The sequence below is a fragment of the Bicyclus anynana genome, chromosome 2 (assembly GCF_947172395.1).
Source record: "Bicyclus anynana chromosome 2, ilBicAnyn1.1, whole genome shotgun sequence".
Classification (NCBI taxonomy): domain Eukaryota; kingdom Metazoa; phylum Arthropoda; class Insecta; order Lepidoptera; family Nymphalidae; genus Bicyclus; species Bicyclus anynana.
In genome coordinates this window covers 9,301,639-9,323,065 of record NC_069084.1, presented here as the reverse complement: position 1 = coordinate 9,323,065, position 21,427 = coordinate 9,301,639, and the positions used below count along the sequence as shown (strand labels likewise).

The 21,427-nt window shown below is 34.0% G+C and overlaps 1 protein-coding gene across 1 annotated transcript in view; it reads right to left on the bottom strand.

The window, feature by feature from the left end:
• Positions 1-19,059, bottom strand: part of LOC112048867 (insulin gene enhancer protein ISL-1) — a 64,790-nt gene extending 45,731 nt beyond the window's left edge. The window contains exon 1 of the mRNA XM_052887705.1: positions 18,586-19,059. Coding sequence (XP_052743665.1) covers positions 18,586-18,688 — 103 coding nt within the window. The 5' untranslated portion in view covers positions 18,689-19,059. The remainder of the gene's footprint in view (positions 1-18,585) is intronic.
• Positions 19,060-21,427: the final 2,368 nt, after the last annotated feature.

The window sequence follows — 21,427 nt, the reverse complement described above, 5'->3', positions numbered from 1 at the left end:
AAATATCCTTCAATAAAACAAAATATCATATAGGTACCTTGAATTTTTATACGTTATTTTAAGAGTTTTTAAGTCAATCTTTTTCTATAGCGAAGGCTCATAGCTTACCATGATAGACGTGCATGCTATGAACCGCCTACTAAAATAAGATAACTGTTAAAATGTATTTATTCATAATATTTAAAATTAATCTTATGGTTCTTTACAATTATTACTTAAGATTTTTATTATAAACTAAGTAAAGTTTATAATAAAAATCTTTACTTACTACAAAACTAAGCGTATGAACTATAAAAAAAGGTTCCTATAAGACCTGTCAAGTCAGTATGTATACAATCTTAAATTATATTCTTTATTCTTTACAACAATTTCACGCGATGGTAAGTGATGATGGAAGCGGCTAACTTGTTAAGAGTAGGATGAAAATCCTCTTCTACCGGAATTCTAAATCACTTGGAGGTACGTCTTTGCCGGTATTTATAATTTAACAATAATATAACTTACGTCATGACTTATTTAGCAACATTTTACCTTTTTGACACATTTAGGTAAGTAACTATCTATTTTTTTTCTGGCAATTGGCTAAAAATTTATTCATGTTTTTTATTAAAGTAATTGAACATTTATTATTTTATCATAATTATTTTCAATTATAAAAAGTCAATCATATTAGTTATATCATTTCTGACCGAGTCCATAATACTAAAGAAAGACTTCAACGACATCAAAGCCTACAATGAAAGAAAGAAAGAAAGAAAAAACATTTATTTAAAAAATTGTGCCATACACCACAATGCCTAACTAAGCACTATTGTTGTGTCTGATGCCTCAACCACCTGATCAATTGAAAATCAAAACTAAAGTAGTTGAAGCATCAAAAACCACTTCGTTATGTTTGGCACAACCTTGAAAAAAAGGTAACAGCTCAGCATTGTGCCGCATAAACCAAGCAAAGTACTTGAAGTAGACCCGATCCGAAGAACCGAAACTACAGGACCGATTTTGAAAATTCCTTCACCAAAGGAAAGCTACATTATCATCGAGTTAAACAGGCTATATTTTATCCCCGTATTCCTACGGGAATGGGAACTATGTGGGTGTAACCTTAGGTCTGCCAGCTGTGAGGCCAATACAGCATATCAATTATAAAAATATTTTTTTTTATTTTTATCTGTCCGTCTGTCCGTATTTAATGTTGACCGGGCATTTAACAATATAGGTACAATATTGTTGGTATAACGTAATACAAAATATGCACTCAGTGTGTCACCATCATAAACCAAAATTTATAAAAAAGGCTAAAAAACACTGACAGATCCGAGCTACTGTAGGATTTATGACAATGTGAAGGATGGCTCAGAGATATTGAAAAAAAAACGAAAAAATGTAGCACGAACTCATAGGCTGTAAAATTATAACCTTTTTTTTTGGTCGGAATAAAGCAGTAGTGATAACTGAGCCGAATGCTTTAGAAGACGGGTTTTATGATAATATCGTATTAGGATCTTTAGTTAGACAGGAGCGGAAGCCGAATACCGGTTGAGAGGAAGAAATTGTTATGGATCAGAGACTAGCTAATAGAACACACAGGTTGCGAGGAGAAAATGACCAGGGGCGTGCACAAGATATTTAACAAGGGTAATCTCCGATACAGTTTTGTAAGGGTAGGCATCGCATGTTTGCATGTATGAAGTGCACGCCACTGAAAATGACGTAGATACTCCATAGTCGTAGGTACTGGTACTTACTAATCATTTATATAAATAACGGTTTACATACATACATAATTGAAGTGAAGTTATGAGTATACTTTAATTTGTTTACACAATATTAATTAAGTAGGTAAGTTTTAACAGATATATTTGTAATATATTTGTCATTTACTTTGCTACAGGTATAAACCTATTTGCGCACGGAGAAGTATTTTCTTATTCATTATTCCTTAAAAGTTAACTCTTGACTACAATCTTACCTGATGATGCAATCTAAGACGGAAGCAGGCTAACTTGTTAGGACGAGAATGAAAATCCACACCCCTTTCGGTTTCTACACGACATTGTACCGAAACACTAAAATGCTTGGCGGTACGTCTAAATTCTAATTAGTTTTTACTTTTTAATCATTGCCAACTAGAGTGTATTAGTAAAAAAAGAAAAAAATACTCAGACATAGGTCTATTATATTTCCTGTCTCCTTCAACCTAAATTAGTTCAAGCCATGAGTCAATAGAAAATTCAGTTTCTAGACAAGCGCGCAGAACTTGCCAATGCTTTCCATTAGGCATGAACTAAGCAATCATTTGAATTTTGATTAACCAAAAAAAAATATTGACAAAACTACGGACGAAGAACCAACCAACTGCTATACTAGACGAATGCGATCGAAGCTGCGAGAACAAACCTAGTAATTTAATAAATTAATGACCTGCCGATCGTGAGAAAGCCGTCAGATCACGTCCTAGGCCGTGTGAGAGAATTTGTACAAAACAAACACACAATATTTGTCGATTAATGGTTCTGTTTGTGGAATAACGCCGCGTCTGTTTACTAGTTAAGCTTTCTCGGTAAAATTGTTCTGACACCGATTCGTAATTGGTTTCGTTAGCAACTGGGATTGTTCGCTTTAATTAACTTTGATGAATCTCAATGCCTTTGATTACTTCATACTTGGACACACCTTACTAGAGACTTGGTTTGGAATGTCTCAGGTTTGATACTAGGCTCATAAGGCAACGATGGTTTGAGAGTTCCTGCTATGTATTATAGTAAATAGGCAGGTGACTAAGGCATTTGGATCAACTTGGTTTTGTATGTTAGCAATAGTAACTAAAGATGTTTAACATTAACCTTGCGAGTACGTTGTAGTCGTTCGTCGTCATCAACGCATATTCGGCTCACTGCTGAGCTCAAGTCTCCTCTCATAATGAGACTCACGGCTCTGTGACCTTGTAGTAGTGAAAGTAAAAGGCATCAATTTTCTTATATTTTCTGTAGCTTACTTTTTACTAGATCAGCTCAGCAGCCACTTCTTCGTGAAAACGTTTTGCCAGGCACTCTTAAAGTTAGGGAACTGACTATCTTCGTCATAAAGTGGCTACTAAAATCACGATCATCTAAATAAACTCCATAGTTATCTACCGTATTCTACTGATAGTGCTCCTACCATAGGTGAATATGAACAACGACTTGACAAACTTTCGACTTGTAGAAAATGTCTAAGGTCTAGCTATCAAGGCCTGGTTAATTCACAAATCGTCTATTTTTATGATATGTAACTGAACATATCGTATCGTATGATGATTACTTCTGTACCAGTTAGTAGCTAATATATATCTGAACTACTAGCAAAATGTACACAATAATTAATATAAACAGTTTGTAGCATAGAGCTGAGGATGCGCCCCATTCAGCTGAAGCCTAGACTAGACTCATTATTATATTATTAAGTCTCATGTTTTCTTTTGTTGGTTTTATGTATTTTACTGAATAAAAATAACTAATCTCAGTTATTTATTGCTATTTAGATAAAAAAAATTATTAACTCGTAGGAAAAAATGTCAGAAGAAGAGGTCGAAACCGCAATATTTTTTTAAATATACTTGAAATATCAACAGCTACTTATAAGAAGTGCAGCATCTGTTACAGTCAGACTTCCGAATGAAAAGAAATAGAACTAAAAATGTCAAGCACCTATAAATCATTGTGCCAAGTACGGACAATATTTTAACGCCATGGCCGCTGACCTACGGAGGCCGAAGAAAAAAAAAAACAAAAAGTACAAAAGTCCCTTTCACACACCGGATATCGGGCGACAAAATTGTGGCGCCTCTAATTTTTTTGTTACCCTTAACTCGAAAGTTAACTCTATTAATAAACAGTAGAGCTTATTTTCAAATGACGTTGATTGTAATCCATAAACAAATAGTCTACAATTGTCACTAGGCTTTTGTTTTTACGAATTGAACGCTCAAATTTCAAGACAGCCACACAAAAAATACCTGCGACTTAAATATTCAAATAGCGATAAAGTTGTCTGAGTTACGTCCACAGTTGTACAGGTTTTTAGAGTTCCGTAGGCTTTAGGTGTACACTAATTCGTCATTGTCAGCCTATTTTAACGGCCCAGCCTCTCTCCGTGTAAGATATAGAGCTTAGACCCACCACGCTGCTACAATGCGTGTTGACGGGCTTTTGGTGGTAATGTTTCCTTAACGACCACTATCAGTTGTTATTGATGTTCTTTGAATGCTTACTAAAAAACTTAGAAGAAAAAAAAGCTTATAGATCCTCTGACTGGCATCTTTATCTATTCGATACACAGCTGCAGTGAACCGGTAGGTACATATGCTAAATCACATTAGCATATTTAAATACCTAGTAACTACTGAAGTACCAAACTATTTGCAATACAAGTAAATAGCAGTTTAAAAAAGTCAAAGTTATGCTAAACAAAATCTGTATTAGCTGTAAGTATAATTTATGTGACGTAATGAATAGCATAAGAGGTACGTTCCGGTGCGTCTTAGAAGATCCCATAGGCCCCCATATGTACCTATATGCTAAGGGTGGCTGCCAAAGCAATTTAGTAAAAGCATGAGTTCAACATAACTCTACAAAACCTGTGTCTATCTCGAATTTCGATTCTAAAAAAAGACTTTACACTCGAAAAATGTTTGGTAAATGAACCCTTCATTTTTTTGGCTTAGCATTCTAGCTCTGACGATATCTGTTATATGACGTAAGGGTGCAACAGCCTCCAAACTAGTCCGCTACAATGCCATACATTTTTATAAAATTCATTTTGACATCTTATTAAGTAAGTGCTCGTAGAGAGTAGATGAAAAAAAAACTCCCTAAACGATTACCTACTGATAAAAATGTGTCCTTAACATCCCTTAAATAAAATTAATGTTTGACTTCTTTTTTTGCCTAATAATCGTAAGTAGGTTAGGTATGTCTGAGGCTACATATTTATATGGCCCACTGCAGAGCAAGCCGCCCTCCTTATAGAAGTGAGGAATAGAGCTTCGACTCACCACGCTGCTCCAAATCTGGACTTTGGACTTTAGACGCACCACACTTCTCCAATGCGTTAGTTATTAGTTAGATGTGATGTTTCGTAAGTAACGTTCACTTTTCACTACCACTGTACCAACGAAATAATGAAAGGGATAAAAAATAAGTATTGCCATAAAAAGCAGGTAAGTAGGTACTTAAATGTTTGTCAACAAATCCAAAATAGTCGACATCCAGGCGCCGCTGTATATCAGTTTGTAAGATAATAGCAAATATTTTGTAGATTCGTCACTCACCGTCGCAAAAAAAAATGCAAAAAATATCGCACGCTTGTCCGCATTCCCAAATCTATTGTCGATGGACAAAATAGATGTCAGAGGCGGGCATAGAGATGTCAGTTTATTTGACAGCTGCCAAGATGGGCGTCATTTGTGGCAAATTAGGATTAACTTCATCATTTGGTGTGTAATTTTTGAAAACCCGTATTTTGCCGGTGTCGTGATCGCGCCTAATTGTAAGTCATAAAGGTTAGGTTTACGGTTCTTCTTTATCTCATAGCATCCATACTAAATGCAAAATTAAAGACAATTGTGATTTTTTGAATTTGCTTATTTATGGGGTGGAAATCTGTTCTGTTTTATAAAAAGGAATTGTAGGTGTTTTTTTATAACGATGGAAATAAAACAAAAATAAAAAATACCTTAAACCCAATATTTTCTTATATATCTAAAAACATTTATAAAAAGTTTGCAAAATGTTCTATTTTAAACGAACGAAATTTTATAATGTTGCCGAATTCAGAAATAGATTAATAATTCCGAACCCCGGATTTACTGAACGGGTTAAAAAATAATCTCGAACGTTATCGAGTGTCCCCCATAAAAGACCTATAACGTCTCCAGTTGAAAAAAAAAACAAAAGAAATGCTCGAAAAAATCCGTCCTTATCTCCGGCCGGCGCCAGTGGCAGCGAGGCGGGATCTTTTTTTTTAATTTTATTTTTTCTGAAGCGAAAATCCCGACCCGTAATTGACAGAATTTACGCAGCCGATAAAGGAGGTTTTATATTATTACGGTGGGCGTCTCGTTACTGTACGATTTGTAATACGATTTATAGAATCGTATCTTAATTAGAATTATCGGAATTCTATGTCTATGCGGCTACTTTTATAACTTTGTTTTAGGGTTTTGTTAGTTATTATACTTGTAATTGTCACCACTTGTCATAATTGGTTTTTCTGTTCGTAAACTTAAATATACACAATGGCAATAATATAGTCTAAGTGACTACCTCATTTTATGAAGGCTGAAAGTTGTTTAGTCCATGCTCCTACCATAGGGAAGTAGGGAGTTTCTGTGGTAGTTTTGGAAGGTAGGAGTTTTCAAGGCTCCAGGGTTATTGCAGACCCTAAACTGTCCAAGAATGATATTTATATTTTCTTCGTCAATTATGAGAAATCAGATCTCCAGTCACCCTTCAGTCAGTTATATATCCAGTTGATCAATAAAAATATGATTTACACTTGGACAATTAAGAATCTGGACTCTTGAAACCTACTTCCTTCCAAAGCTACCATGGTCCAAGGTCATAAAAATTGGCTAACGTACTTGTTGACTGTATAATAGGTACATAGGCTGACAAATTTTCAGCCTATGCACTTTTATTCTTATATATACGTAAAAACTATATTTCACACCAACTGAAAATTCAAAAATAATAATTAAAACTAAAAATTGGCATGCAAAGGCGGCCTTATTGCTATAAGCTATCTCTAACAGGAAACCCCTGATGTCAGGACTTACGGAGGCTTTAGGTATGTCAGGTTTTCGCAAGCTTTCATTCTAGTAGGTTTCGGCTGATGGGAGGCTTCGGCCGTGGCTTGTTACCACCCTACCGGCAAAGACGTACCGCCAAGCGATTTACTCGTAGCGTTCCGGTACGATGCCGTGTAGAAACCGAAATGAGTAGCGGAATTTCATACTCCTAACAAGTTAGTCCACTTCCATCTTAGATTGCATCATCACTTACCATCAGGTAAGATTGTAGTCAAGGACTAACTTGTAAAGAATAAAAAAAAGGTAGGTACGTTGTTTTGTTGCGCTTACGCATTTTAATCGACATTCGTCCTGCATTTTTTCTTTATTTGCTTTTCGTTAATCTCCTTTTCAGTGATCGTATCGGAGGTTTATCGTATAATATAAAGATTAGCGCTTTCGTTTTCAAATGTTTTCGACTCGGAGTCCGGTACATTGGCTTGCATGTCGACATCAAGGAGAGCCGCTACGTGTACCTGCATCTATTAGTATCTAAATTTATTTTAGTTTAAAATCCAGTTTATTTCCAAAGCAAAGTTAAAATATATACAAATATACATATTTATATATTTTAGTTTTTTTTAGTAACGTTTCAGTTGTCCTTGTAGACGTAAAAGAAATATTTTTCAGTTTCATTGAGTGTATCAAATAATTCTAATTTGTACTAAATGTAATAAAATAAAACTACCAAAGTGCTCGTATAATAAATTATTAGCACTAGTGCATGCCCGTAACTTTGTCCGTATTTGTTTTTTATTACCTCTGATTTAATAAAACAAAACTTGAAGCAATGTCTTAGTCAAACGAAAACTACTATTGGTCAAAAAAAATATGTACGGTCAAATTGAGAAATCACTTCCTTTTTTTGAAATAGGTTAAAATTTGAAGTTAGCTTATAAATGTACAAATGATTAAAACATGTTTATTTTTAAAACTTTTACGCTCTTTTATATCTTGTATAAAGAATGCAAAATACGTCCATATAAAAAAAATATATGGTGAAAATTTTTTTACATGACTAATATTTCCGTTTCCCTCCAATTAGTCAGTAAAACTGTGTTAACGCTTATACATTATACTTATAAAAGAAGTTTAAAACATACAATACATAGTAAGGTATTATTTTTTATTCAAGCCTTCTTAGTTTTTGGCGAAAAGTTACATAAATTAAAAGTTTTCGTAAGTAATATATCCAAAAACAAAAAAGTGGTTACCAATTAATTTACAGCTTGACTTTAACAGCATAAATTTATTTTTTAATATTTTATTTTTATTTAAATAATATATTTTGCATAAACTTGACGTGCACACGGATATTCATATAAAAGACTTCAACGCGTTCAAATAATATTTTGTTTTTTCTGAAGTAATATTCGTTATGTTTAATTTCATTTTATTTTTTTATGTTTATAAATACCAACTAGCTATTATGGGTTATAATATTATTAAATACCTTTAACTATCCAATTAACACAAAAAATGTGGAAAACCATTGCCTATATCGATCGCTTCTCTGTAATATAGTACTCGTATAGGTGTTAGGCATCATGTATACATATACATTATACATATATCAAGCCACTAAATCTGTATTACTATAATGCAGCTGCTAGGTAGCAATAATCATGGTGATAGTAGCACCCCGCTCCCCAACCTCTCCGGACTAACTCTGTCACAACTATTACTATACTCATACTACGTATGAGTAGACAATGGCCAGGAAATTTAAAGCTTTTTTGGCTCTTCAAATGAACTTTCATTAAAGTAACTACCAACAATGTCCCCAGGTAACGAGTAGCCGAATTAATTTACAGCAAACATACGAGAAAACTCCAATAATTTCTCACTTAATTAGGTCAGAACCTTCGGCGCCTCATGTCCACGGCAATTTTTAAAGGGACAGATAAAATCTAACCAGTTCCGGTTGTAGCATCTTTTGTGGAATGCCATTTTGGACCTTATGTTATATATGATAAGGTTTAAAATACAAGTATCTGTCTGTAACGCGTAGGCGTACACCGAAAGAAACAGGCATTTTAAATCCAATGAAGTTTTATTGGTAACTCTAGCTTTTGTATGTGCGGTTTTTACTCTAGTGTAAATATCGCATTAAAGCGCAATTGAAAAATGCATCGATAATAAGGCATAAACAAGTGAAAATTATGTACTGAGGGTACATAATTTTCAGTATAGCGTATAGCGTAATAGCGTTAGTACGTGAAATTTTACATCCGAATCCCATCATTTAGTTATTGTTTTACTGCATATGGCTCATGTCTTCTACAAAAGTCGTGGCGATTGATTCAGCGAGTTCAAAACGCTTGTGCTCGTTTTTGTTTCACCGTCCCGCCCAGATCACACATCACCCCATTTTTAATTAATAATAAAATATTAAATATGAAACATAGGTATCAGCTATTAGTAGGCACTCTTTTATTTGGTGTTGTCAAAACTAAAGAACCTCCATATTTATACAGTAAGCTAGCCTGGCGGGAACCTAGCTATGGTAAGAGGTCTAAAGTACCACCTTTAATAATGCCACAGCACAGGTCTGCAGCATTTCGTGGCAGTTTTAAATATCTTGCCACAAAATGTTGGAACAACATTCCCCCACCTATTCGGGAGGTAAAATCTAAATTTACTTTTAAGAAAATTTTTCGATTGTATTTGTTAGATTGCCAAAAAGCAGACTGTGGCAATTATTAATTATTAATTAATAATAAACAAATAATTCTATATATTTTTTTCCTTTTTTTTTAATTTTTCTTTTTTTTTTGTGTTTGCTAACATATTTTCTATATATATATGTATTAGTTTTAAGTTATTATTACGATGTAAATGTATTAGATTTAAGTTATTATGTAGTTATGTGTTGTGTTAACAAATAAATGATTTCTATTCTATTCTATTCTATCATCCTACAGGCACAGGTTCGACCAGACATGATAAATCTGTGAATACTTCGAGACTGAACTGAGTCTAATACTTAATTAATCGTCACGCTAGGTGGTTTAGGTGATAAATCTTTGATTGTTATTGTTGTTTGTATAATTTATTCAGTCTAACTTGCTCGGAGTAGTGTGGTGGCTCTAAGCTGCATATTCCCTCTTAGACTACAAGCCCTTGAACAAAAATGACCTGTGAAATGAACTAACATGAATAACGCTTAGAAGGCTGTTACTATTTCAGAAAATAACTCTGAACACTATGCCGTCATTTCTGAGCGGTACAGTGGTACCATTCCCCCTCAAGAAAGAATAGTAGTAATATTGGCTATGGATTATGACCCAACGACTTAGTTTATAACGCGTTTACTATACTTAGTGTCACTATCTTCAAGTTTGAAAAACATGCATACCTACTATGCCACGTTCTAGATGTAGGTAGGTGATACGAATTGTAGGTACTTCTTCCAAGTTACAAGATCGCATTTCAAGACCTAACTTGTATCTTAATATCAAAAGACACTCAACCCATTTAAATTTGACAAAAAGGTATACCGTATAGGTATATAAAAGTTTTAACTAGTTATCAAGCAATGTTTAAAAGAAAGTTTACATTTATATGTAAATATAAAAGGTGTCCACCTTTTTTAACACGGACTTGTAAGTTAGAGTTTAAGTAGCATTAAATATTTATGAATTTAGTTGTTGAAAAAACTATATTTTTAATGCTTGGCTACAATAATGCTTACATGATATACATTTAGTTCAAAGTTTTTTTTTGTTTAACCCTGTAAGTATTCAAATTATTATAGATGGCAGGAATCACTAACAGAGCATTCCGTATTATATTTGTATAAATAAGACGAACAGAAACTATATTTTAAATATAAGATCGTTGTCCTAAATCAGGGCCTTGACTGTAGGTACGTCGAAAAAAAATAACCACCATTTTCCAAAATTACCAAGGCATTAAAATAATATTCACCTCTTTAGTAGGTCCAATACTACTGCCAATCCATATCCTATAATATTTTAAATTATTGTATTTTTTTCTAGAGTGGTGACGTCACAACATAATCTCATGTCTCAGAGAGGATGAAAAGCCGTCGGTCCTGCGCCTGATCCTCATTCGTCTATATCGGAAGCAAAGTATAAAATAACCAAGTAATAATCAAAATAAATCTTATTGTTCTAAAACCCAAGCGGGATATTTTTTTATCCGAAAAAGAAAACAAAATGTGTAGTAGGTATTCGGCTTCTTATTTGAAGAACTTACAAAGAATTTTTTACATGTAAGTTTAGATATAATAGAATAGAATATATTTTTATTTGTCCACACACAAGTAATAAAATAAAATAAACAAACAGAATATACAAAAATCTGGTCGTGGACAAAAACGGTATCCTCAGCACGGTGCTACAGTGAGCTGTGGATCAGGTCATTATCAACCCCTATTCGGCTCACTGCTGATCTCAAGTCTCCTCTCAGAATGAGAGGGGTTAGGCCAATAGTCCACCACGCTGACTTAATGCGGATTAGTAAACTTTACACACACAGAAAGTTGAGAAAATTCTCTGGTATGCAGGTTTCTTTACGATGTTTTTCCTTGACCGTTTGAGACACGTGATAGTTAATTTCTTAAAATGCACAAAACTGAAAAGTCAACAATGCATGGGCTACCATGGCCCTCTAAGGGTAAGGTGCTCTTAGATCAGGCAAAAAGTACAATTTCAAACTAATCGCGTTGTGAGGTGTGCAATAGCTTATCAAGCGGATTACATTGGTGAAAAATCGACATATGGGCATGTTAGTAGGTAGATATTAAGTGAGTATGAGGGCTTTTAACAGCGTACAGATAAAATGATTTGCGTTTACTTAGCGTTTTACTACCGAAGTGTGTTGAAACGTTTATACTCGATAACGTATCTCCTAAACATATGTTCGCATTAGGTCCCCCCTAGTGATGAAATTTCCACCAGCATTATTTAACGTGCCGGTTATGGTTTCCACTTAATTAGATAGACAAGAAAGCGAATTTGTGATATGTGAGTTACATTTTTATTAAACTTTTTATAGCCAAATCTACTTTTAACCTTTAGTGTTTAGGGTTCCGTAGTCGACAATCCATATAGTGTTTTCTCTAAATACTTTCAATTTAATTTTTGTTAAAATGAAAAACTCGGAAAATATAAATTTAATTAATTAATAACTTTATTAAGTAATTTTTAATTATGGAGTTAAAATTTTTATATTCAATTTATGATAAAAAAAAGAAGTCTTAACCTAATTTGAGACAATCCTAGTTTGGTTGAACATTAATAAAATCGTAAAAAAGCTAAATCTGTAAAAAAGTAATTTTATTGGAAAAGTATAGGTAAATGAATCGATAACTGTTTATATAGATTCAAAACAACGATATTTTATACTAAAGATAGAGCAGTAGCGCATCAAAAATGAGGCGGACAAATGTGCATAATTGTTTTAATTTCATTTAGTCGCTCGCTTATTAAACAACGAAAGTTATTTAAACAAATAATACCTAAATATTGTCTACAATGTTAAGTTGCGTGTTTAGGAAGTGTAAAAACTATATTTGTACTTAAATATATAAACGCAAAATTGTGCATGTCTGCACTCAGTAAAATAGCTAAATTCGGATCACTTTTTGCGTGATTTTGTAGGTACGTAACATATCTATAATATAAAATATCGTTTGTTCAAAAACGTAAAAAATATCGCTTTGAAAACCGGAACTTCGTCGTAGAGAAAACATTCACCAGTTTTTTTACAACATTTTTATATTTTATGTCGGCAAGTATGGTAAATAAATAGTCTGCTAAGGCTGTGTCGGCGGCACACACGCACGAGTTTAGTTTAGGAGGTAGGTGCGAACGCTACCGAGTTCACACCCTAATAAAACGCGCTCTGGTGGTCCACACCGAGTTTAAGATGGATGACCGATGGTTTTTTTCAGTATAGTTCTTAAATATATTATTTATAGGTAAGTACTTTTTGTATAGGTAATCAGATTGACTGTGCAATTTAAAAACCTACAAAGCGACATTTTTTGAATTTTCATTTTTGCTGAATAGGGTAGTGGACTTTAATATAAATGATATTGATTTCGTGTAGTACATGGTGGGTATATCAATATCAATTAATAAAAGTTAAGGATTTCATAATATATTTTATCAGTTTTTGTAAATGAGAAAAACGCTGTCGTCCATTTTGTCACGTCACGATGTAACTTGATGTCACTAAAGGAATTAAAGTCAAACTAATTTATTAACTTTGTCAAACACTGCGTTTAGTTAAGGTTTAGTGTTAACGTGACGTCATAAGCCAGTTAAAATATTGACCATATTGTCAAAAATAAAAAATACTTAAAAATTTAACTTTTTATGTATAGGTACATGTGTTGAAAATATATAACAATTTTTTTCAATCTAGTACAACGCTAATAATCAATTTAAGACCCTTAAAAAAGGTATCAAACAGCCTATTGTAACATTAACATTTAAAGTTAGTAAATTGCACAGCACATCGGCTGGATGGTCTTAAAATCTTTACTATAACGGAAATATGTAGAAACAATGTTTATGTTTTGAGTATTAGATAGGTATAGTATATTTACTGACTGACAAATAGTGAGAAAATCTGATTACCTAATATATTTGAGGACATATTAGGTAATCAGATTTTCTGGGGCACTGGTATTCCGTATTCAAACCTTAAAGAGTTTGTGTACCTGGCCAATCAATAACCCTAACCCCTACCCTATCAATAAACTATGTAATAATTTTAAAATCCCAATAGCTCTACAGTTCAAAAACCGTACTAAAATCCGAGAGGTTTGATTACCACCAAGTATTCAGTTCCTAGCACTTTTATCATTATTTACACTTATCGTTTACTTGGAGGATAGGTATTGGCTAGGTAAATAGCTAATTTAAAAAACATCATAGACGAAAGCTTATTCAACCTTTTGTAAAGATACAATTATAGGTATTTATGTATTCCCACATAAAACTATAGGTATAACAAATTATATCTACTACAAAAAAGGTAACTAGATTTTCCAAACGGAACTACGGCAAAGGTGTAATGTCATTTTTGCACTTTCTGAGACATTCCTCTCAAAAACTTTTTGTTAGTTGCTATGTTTTGAATTTGCACAGTCAAATTAATTTTATACCTCGGGCTACATACGAACTTGTTTTAAAAATAAAACGAGTCGGCGATGTTTTGCAATGAAATAAAAATTATTATTTAGCATAGCTTTAAAATCGTAAAACAAAATACATAAAATCAAAAATTTCCGTTCAATTAATTTGATATCCGTCTACATCGTCTCAAATTAGTGCAAAACCTCTAATAACCTCACTCAACTGTAAATTCTTTTTTTGAGTAACGTTCTTTGTGTCAGAGATTAACTGAGGAAGTAGAACCACCAACCTAGTTTAATTTTGTAGCATTTTTGTTGTGATTTAATGGTTTTTGGTAAACTTTTTGACGGCCGCCGTGGCGCAGCCCTTGACTACAATCTCACCTGATGGTAAGTGATGATGCAATGATGGAAGCGGGTTAACTTGTTAGGAGGAGGATGAAAATCCACACCCCATTCGGTTTCTACACGACATCGTGCCGGAACGCTTAATAACTTGGCGGTACGTTTTTGTCAGACTAGCCACGGCCCAAGCCTCCCACCAGCTAGACCTGGACCAATTAAGAAAACCTCAATCAGCCCAGCCCGGGATCTAATCCAGGACCTCAGTCTCATAAATCCACCGCGCATACCACTGCGCCACGGAGTCCGTCAAAAGGCTTCCGTTTATTACCTACGGTATGGTATTTGAGGTACAGAACCCTATAACATACTTATGGTATTGTAGCAATAACAGACAATACTACGGTGTCCAAGTATTTTTCCTCTCATAACTCAGTGGGCCACCTAAGCGCGTATGGAGGTACGTGTAACGTCTCAACAACTCAAGATAGCTATTTTAAGCACGCTATTTGCCTCGCTACTTAGTGTCAGCAATAAAACGTTGCACGCTAAAAGGCAAACACTGCTGTCTTGCTGCATTTTTGTTGTAACTTCGCCTCACAGTTTGTTTTGAAAGTTGATATTTTTGCAGTCATATTTCAAGGTACAGGTAGGTAGGTACCTAAGTAACTTTATTTACCTGCCAATACATTATTCTGATGTAATAGGGATGATGACAGTTTTTTTAAATTGTATATAAATTAAGAGTATGCTAATAGTAAAGCAATTTTGTAAAAGTAACAGGGTATCTGCGATCATTACTTTCGGAGCTACAGGGATTTAAAGAGTCAGATTTGCGGCGCTGCCGCGGATCCCTGAAAAACGCCCCATACAAAATGGTACGAACTAATGACGTCGTAGGCAATTAATGATCTTTAGATTTGTATGGGCGTTTAAACAAAATTACTAATATCTTTGTTATTTCTGTGTTTATGTTTATAGCTCACATATTAAAAAATGTCACATTTAATGTAAGGAAGCTAAAACTGTATGAATTTTCATCTAATTACGATAAAAGATTTTTAATAGATTTTGAAATTATATAATCTTATTTATTTTGCAAATATCCAGTCAATCTTTGCTTTTTATGTATAAATTAGTTAACATTTACCTTATTTACCCGAATTTACTATAAATACATTTCAGGTAAATTATTATATGAAATTTATTTTAGACCCTGACCCATGTTGTCAGTGCAACAGTAAAGTTTACTGGACGAAGGACAAAAAGTATTTTTGGCGATTTGGTAATCACTTTATAGGCAAAAGTTTGTGTGTGTGTAAGTGTGTATGTTTGTTCTCCTATTGCTCTGCGACTACTGACGCAATTTGGTTGTAATTTGGAATGGAAATGGACTTTACTTAGGATTAACACATAGGTTATTTTCATCCCGGAAAAATCTAAGGTACCTGTGGGATTTGTGACAAACTAAAATTGCAGTCGAAGTCGTGGGCGTCCACTAGTGATAGATTGTAATAGTGTTACTCACTCTAACTTACTGACAGATTATAGTTAGATATTATTGTATTGAAAATGGATGTAGGTACTTTAATAGGCCCTTACCAGTGGCACATACAAGGCTTCTAATAGATTAAGCACTATACATGAAAATCACAAAATGGAAAAACCCTTCTTAATACAGATTTATACCGAGTCCTGCGGCTAGGCAGTGTAGTTTTGCATCTATGAGATGCATGCCACTGATAGTAGGTACAACAATAATGCTAGCCACTGACAATCAAGTAATCTCACATGTCTGCAGCGCGACGACTTGACAACCGATGAAACTGATCGTGTGTTGGTCGTGATGCGCATGGCATCATGCCGATCGCGACAACACACACAATTAGCGCTGCAGGCATTTGAGCTTACTTGATCGTCAGTGGCTGACAGTAGGTGGAAGAGACTGGGTTAAGATTACGAGCGAATACGGTAATAGTCCAATGGTACAACAATATTTCCGTTTGACTACCGACCTATCTATAAAACTGCTTTCGACTCAAAATTAGAATATTTTGAACCAAATACGGCTTCATTGGCCAACCAAGTTTCGAAAATCAAATCAGACGGAGTAGTCCGTCAAAAACAAGATTTGTTAAAAAAGTCCCTGGGATTTAGAAGTTGGTGCTAATAGGTACATCTTCCATTACAGGTTATGTAAAGCCGATGAGCCTTGCGCCTATTCCTCATTAAGCGTTTCGATCGTTCCGTCGGACTATGAGAGTGCACTTGTGTTTGCCAAAACACTTGGCCACTACAATATGACTTCAGTAGCACATATCTTTATGATATTAGATGCCATGGTTGAAATAACAGGAGACTTCGTTAAAAACGACAACAGAACTAAGTAGGTCTCCATAAAGTAGGTAATCCAGACCCACAATTCTGTGTGGTCCTACTTAAATATATTTTGCCTATACTTGTAGCATACAATTATTTAAAAAATCTACACCTTCAAACCTTACAACGATCTTATATATGTAAGGAGTAGAAAAGTACACTATTAACCTTATAAAGTCTTTTATTTAATTTTTTTTTTTACCTTTCAACAGTGCTTATAAAATACAAAATGATATTAAAAATTAATTAAAAACATCCACCCACACAGTTGCAGGGCTTTCGAGTACCTAGTTTCCAAGCAACCGGCGGTCAGAGCTCCAGAATGAGGAGTTTTTAATGTCGTTATGGTTTCAAATGTTGAAGGTAGGTAAAGATGGGACATTCATATTTTATAATGCCACCAAACCATTAGAGGAGTTAAGTTGTAAACGCGATACAGATCAAGATCCCTATCGATACGGATGGACCAAAATATCCAATTTATTTATTATTAAAGGGCTATTTAAGAAGTTACGAATAGGTTTCTTAAATCATAATTTATTTTAGGTGTTATTTTGCGGAAGTTCATTATAAATAGTGACTAATTTACATTTTTTTTTATCCGCCAAAAATTTACAACGTCACCTAGATCCGATAGATAATATAGGTACCTACATAGGAAACTTCATTTCACCTTTTAATAATAAAGCCATTTATTAACCCTTATTTCTTAGCGTTACAGTAAGTAAATGTTGACGTACATATCGCTATCGTAGTGCATCGCTAGTCGCAGATTAAAAAAAAATAAAAAAATAAAGTCACAATTCCTTTTTGCGAGCTTTATTTAATGAACTGGGTAAACATTCGACTAAATCATAATATAATGCAGTATTTGCAAGTATTATTTTTTTTTTTGAGATATCCAGGAGAGTATCATGTCTATGGCTGTCCGTGTATACACTTGTGTAGATACCTACTACGTACCTATGTTATGGTTTATTATTTTATTTTAATGGAAATTTATCAGCTACAAAACAACTGTTCTTTAATTGTTCGTAAAACTGGAAAATAAAAAAAACACCAACCATTTCGATTAAACTTAAAATAACTAGTATGCCAAACAACAATTGCACACGTAGATTAGGAGTGGAAATAGTTTATTTAAGAAAGAAATCAAACATAAATCTTCTAACCCTCTAATGGTCGGTCTCGCTTGCATTAGCAAAAATAAAGCGCGGGTGCAATCCACCCCGTGGATTATAAATCAATCAGGGGCACCCCTTGTTACTACATCACATTTATTGGTTAAACTTTGGGCGGATTTATCAAATTATTAGGTTTTGAAATGCTTCAATAAAAAAGAAGTAAGTACCTATCTGCCTATATTGTAAAATAACTTAGGCCTACTCTGGGTATACTCTATAATAATATGTATTATTATGCACTTTTTCATCCTTTGCCCTAAATTCTAATTGGAGTAACTGCTTGTTTAACTTAAATACAGTGCACTATTTTAGACAAAGAGTTTATTTAAAAAGTAGGGGTCACCTATTTTTAATATCCTCAAATATATAAAACATAATATTACACTCATTTTGTATATTTGAAGTTTAAAAGAGGCATAAATAAAAATAATACCACTAAAAAGTTAAAAAGGATAGAAACATCTAAATTCATACACCTATGCTTATGACATGTCAACTTTTCATTAGACAGTGCTTATAAGTACTTTTTCCAGTGTCCTCTAGGAATACACTACTTTTTTTTTAAAGATTGTAAGAATAGACGTAGGTATCTATGCTTTTGTCATGTCAACTTTTCAATGTCAATTTTGGACAATGTTTATAACCACATTCGTTTTCCTCCAGGAGCATACGATACGTTTTTTTTCAAGATTGTAAGAATAAACATACATACATAGATTACAAACTTTTGAGAAACTTACTGGGCATCATTTCGACATGAGAAGATGTGTCCATGATGTTGTGGTGGTGCAACATGTCGGGCGGGGATTGCACCAGCCCGCCACCACCGCTGGCCATCACCATCACTGATGATAATCACACCCGCGCCCCGTGAAAGTCACAGCCCCGTGATAAATCACGCGTTATATCAGCCGTGCGCAGTGAACGGGTTAACGTTAAAAGTATTTTATATCTTTGTACGTATTATGTCTTTAGTATAAAGAAATAATCATGAGTTATTATTTTAATTAGCAAACAGTAATGGATTTTTTATTTGACTAACTAATCATTTATCTATTCAGTTCAAACAAAACACAACTACAATAGTTCTATCACAAAATACACTAAAATTGGTTACTTATCACTATTCGGTTAATAGGCACTTCGACATTTTCTTTTTTCTCTAAAAAATTGTGGTGCAACACACATCCTCTCACGGCAGAGGCCAAGCCCACACTGCCGTATTATATCTATAATTCTATGGATCGACGCCAAAGCGCATGATCAGACCAGCCTTCTGTCCTATTGGTAGAATTTTAGAACGCCTTTTTGAATGGGGGTCTGTGATTCGTTGACAGCTTCACATTTTCCCGCCCTAATCGACGGTGTCCTCACAAAATGGCGCCCCCCTTATAACCTTTTGATGCTTTTTTGAACATTTTCTTCAGTAAAAAATAATCCTGTTCGAATATAATGAGCATGATTTATGATTTTGATCCGCGGTCTCTTTTTTCTGGTTAATCTAGTCATGTTAATCTTGGTTTTTTTGTATGAGACTCGTTTCTGTACAGTGGTTTTATAATTTACATTTGTTTATTTATCTAAAACATGTATTTAGCTGCTCGTATTTATAACTATCGTTTTTATTTATGGAATTTATGGTAGATCATAAAAATGTCATAAAAATTAAATCACATGCGGCGACCAACATCTATCGTAGGTACAAAGCAGGGCTAACAACAATTAGGTATGAAGCACCTGTTCTCACCAGGGCCTGTAGCCATGTGGTACGTCGATTCTCTTTCTACGATCGCAAACGCTTCGAAAATTAAATAATGAATGAGAATGACATTCGGTAACAACCGGTCATGTGATCAAGTTATCCATCGTATCTGTCATTCCCATTATGTCATACATTTTTTAGCGTTTGTAGCGAAGCGAAGTGTTAGCGTTTGTAGAAATAGAATCGACGTGTCGAATTAGCCTGTACCAGCAAACTAATTCAATAACTTGACGTACCTATGTTAGACATAAACCTATACGAAACTGAGATTCTATTTAACAAATATACTAATTCTGTGCCTACTGACAACCCTTCGTGGATATCTTACAGTAAGTAGATGACATTTTTCAGGTGATATAATATTTATTTTAATAGGTTGTTAATAAAGACCAAATTAATGATTAGGTCAGCTTGAGCTACCAAAAAAGTATAATTAACGAAATCTATATAACTATTAAATAAACTAAATTATTAAATATGTGCTCACACTACAGACTTTGCTTTACCTAGGTGTCAAGGTAGGTAAAGCAATTGGATCGGTTTATCTTCGCCTATATTTACGTAAGAAATAGAATTAATATTTCATCAATGTAATGAAAATTAATATTTTAAAGAATTCATCATCATCATCATCATTATCAACCCATATTCGGCTCACTGCTGAGCTTGAGTCTCCTCTCAGAATGAGAGGGGTTAGGCCAAATAGTCCACCACGCTGGCCAAATGCGGATTGGCAGACTTCTCACACGCAGAGATTTAAGAAAATTCTGGTATGCAGGTTTCCTCGCGATGTTTTTCCTTCACCGTTAGAGACACGTGATATTTAATTTCTTAAAATGCACACAACTGAAAAGTTGGAGGTGCATGCCCCTGATCGGATTCGAACCCATACTCTCCGGAATCAGAGACAGAGGTCATATCCACTGGGCTATCACGGCTCTTTATAAAGAATTAGTTATTATTATTAAATGACCAATTATTATAGTTGAGTTTCTTGTCGGCTCAAGTGTCAGCAGAACCTGCCATCCGAACTGGGCGTAGAATCTTTACAAATAGTCAAAGTTGACGTTTTCAAAGACTTTTTACAAACACCGAGTTTCTCTTGAAAGTACGTTTTAGCTAAGCCTGATTTCAAATCTTTAAAATAAACGAATTTGAATTTTACAAGTCTCTTGTAAAGATTACCTATCATAGTTAACGATCAGGTTAAATCATTAATTTTACTCTAATTACGTTTGTCAACGTGTGAGGTTCGCGAAATAATGACAAAAAATAGGCGCCAAATGCCAACGTCGTTAGAGCGCCACAGATAAAGTAACGTCGCATAGATAATAAACTTATCTTAGCAGATGTTTTGCACAGATAACACGAAATCCCAAAATGGTTCGTATAGAAAAGTATTTAAAGTTAGAATTTGCTTAAAATTTTGTTTAAATAAAAGTGTTTTAAGGAAGGAAGTGAAAAGAGCTCTTAAAAAGATCGCAGATGTGCAAGACTGTTGCGATAGGGGATTTTGCGTTAAAGTACCTCCTTAACTTTGGGGTGATGATAAAAAGTAAGTTGACGAATTCATCACGTTTTAATAGGTTGCTTTTTTGTAGTTTTGCGGCAACTAAACAATTTTTTTGATTATAGTTAGGTCTATGAGTATTTTATTAAGTACCTATTTGAAATTACATTCAAATTGCTTATGCAAAACCTATATTAGATACGTAGGTAGGTAAGTAAGTAGTAGAAAAAAATATACCTAGGTGTTCAATTAAAAAAAAAAGTCCTGGTACTATCCAATTCAAACGTTATTTCTAAGTAGCAAAAATAAG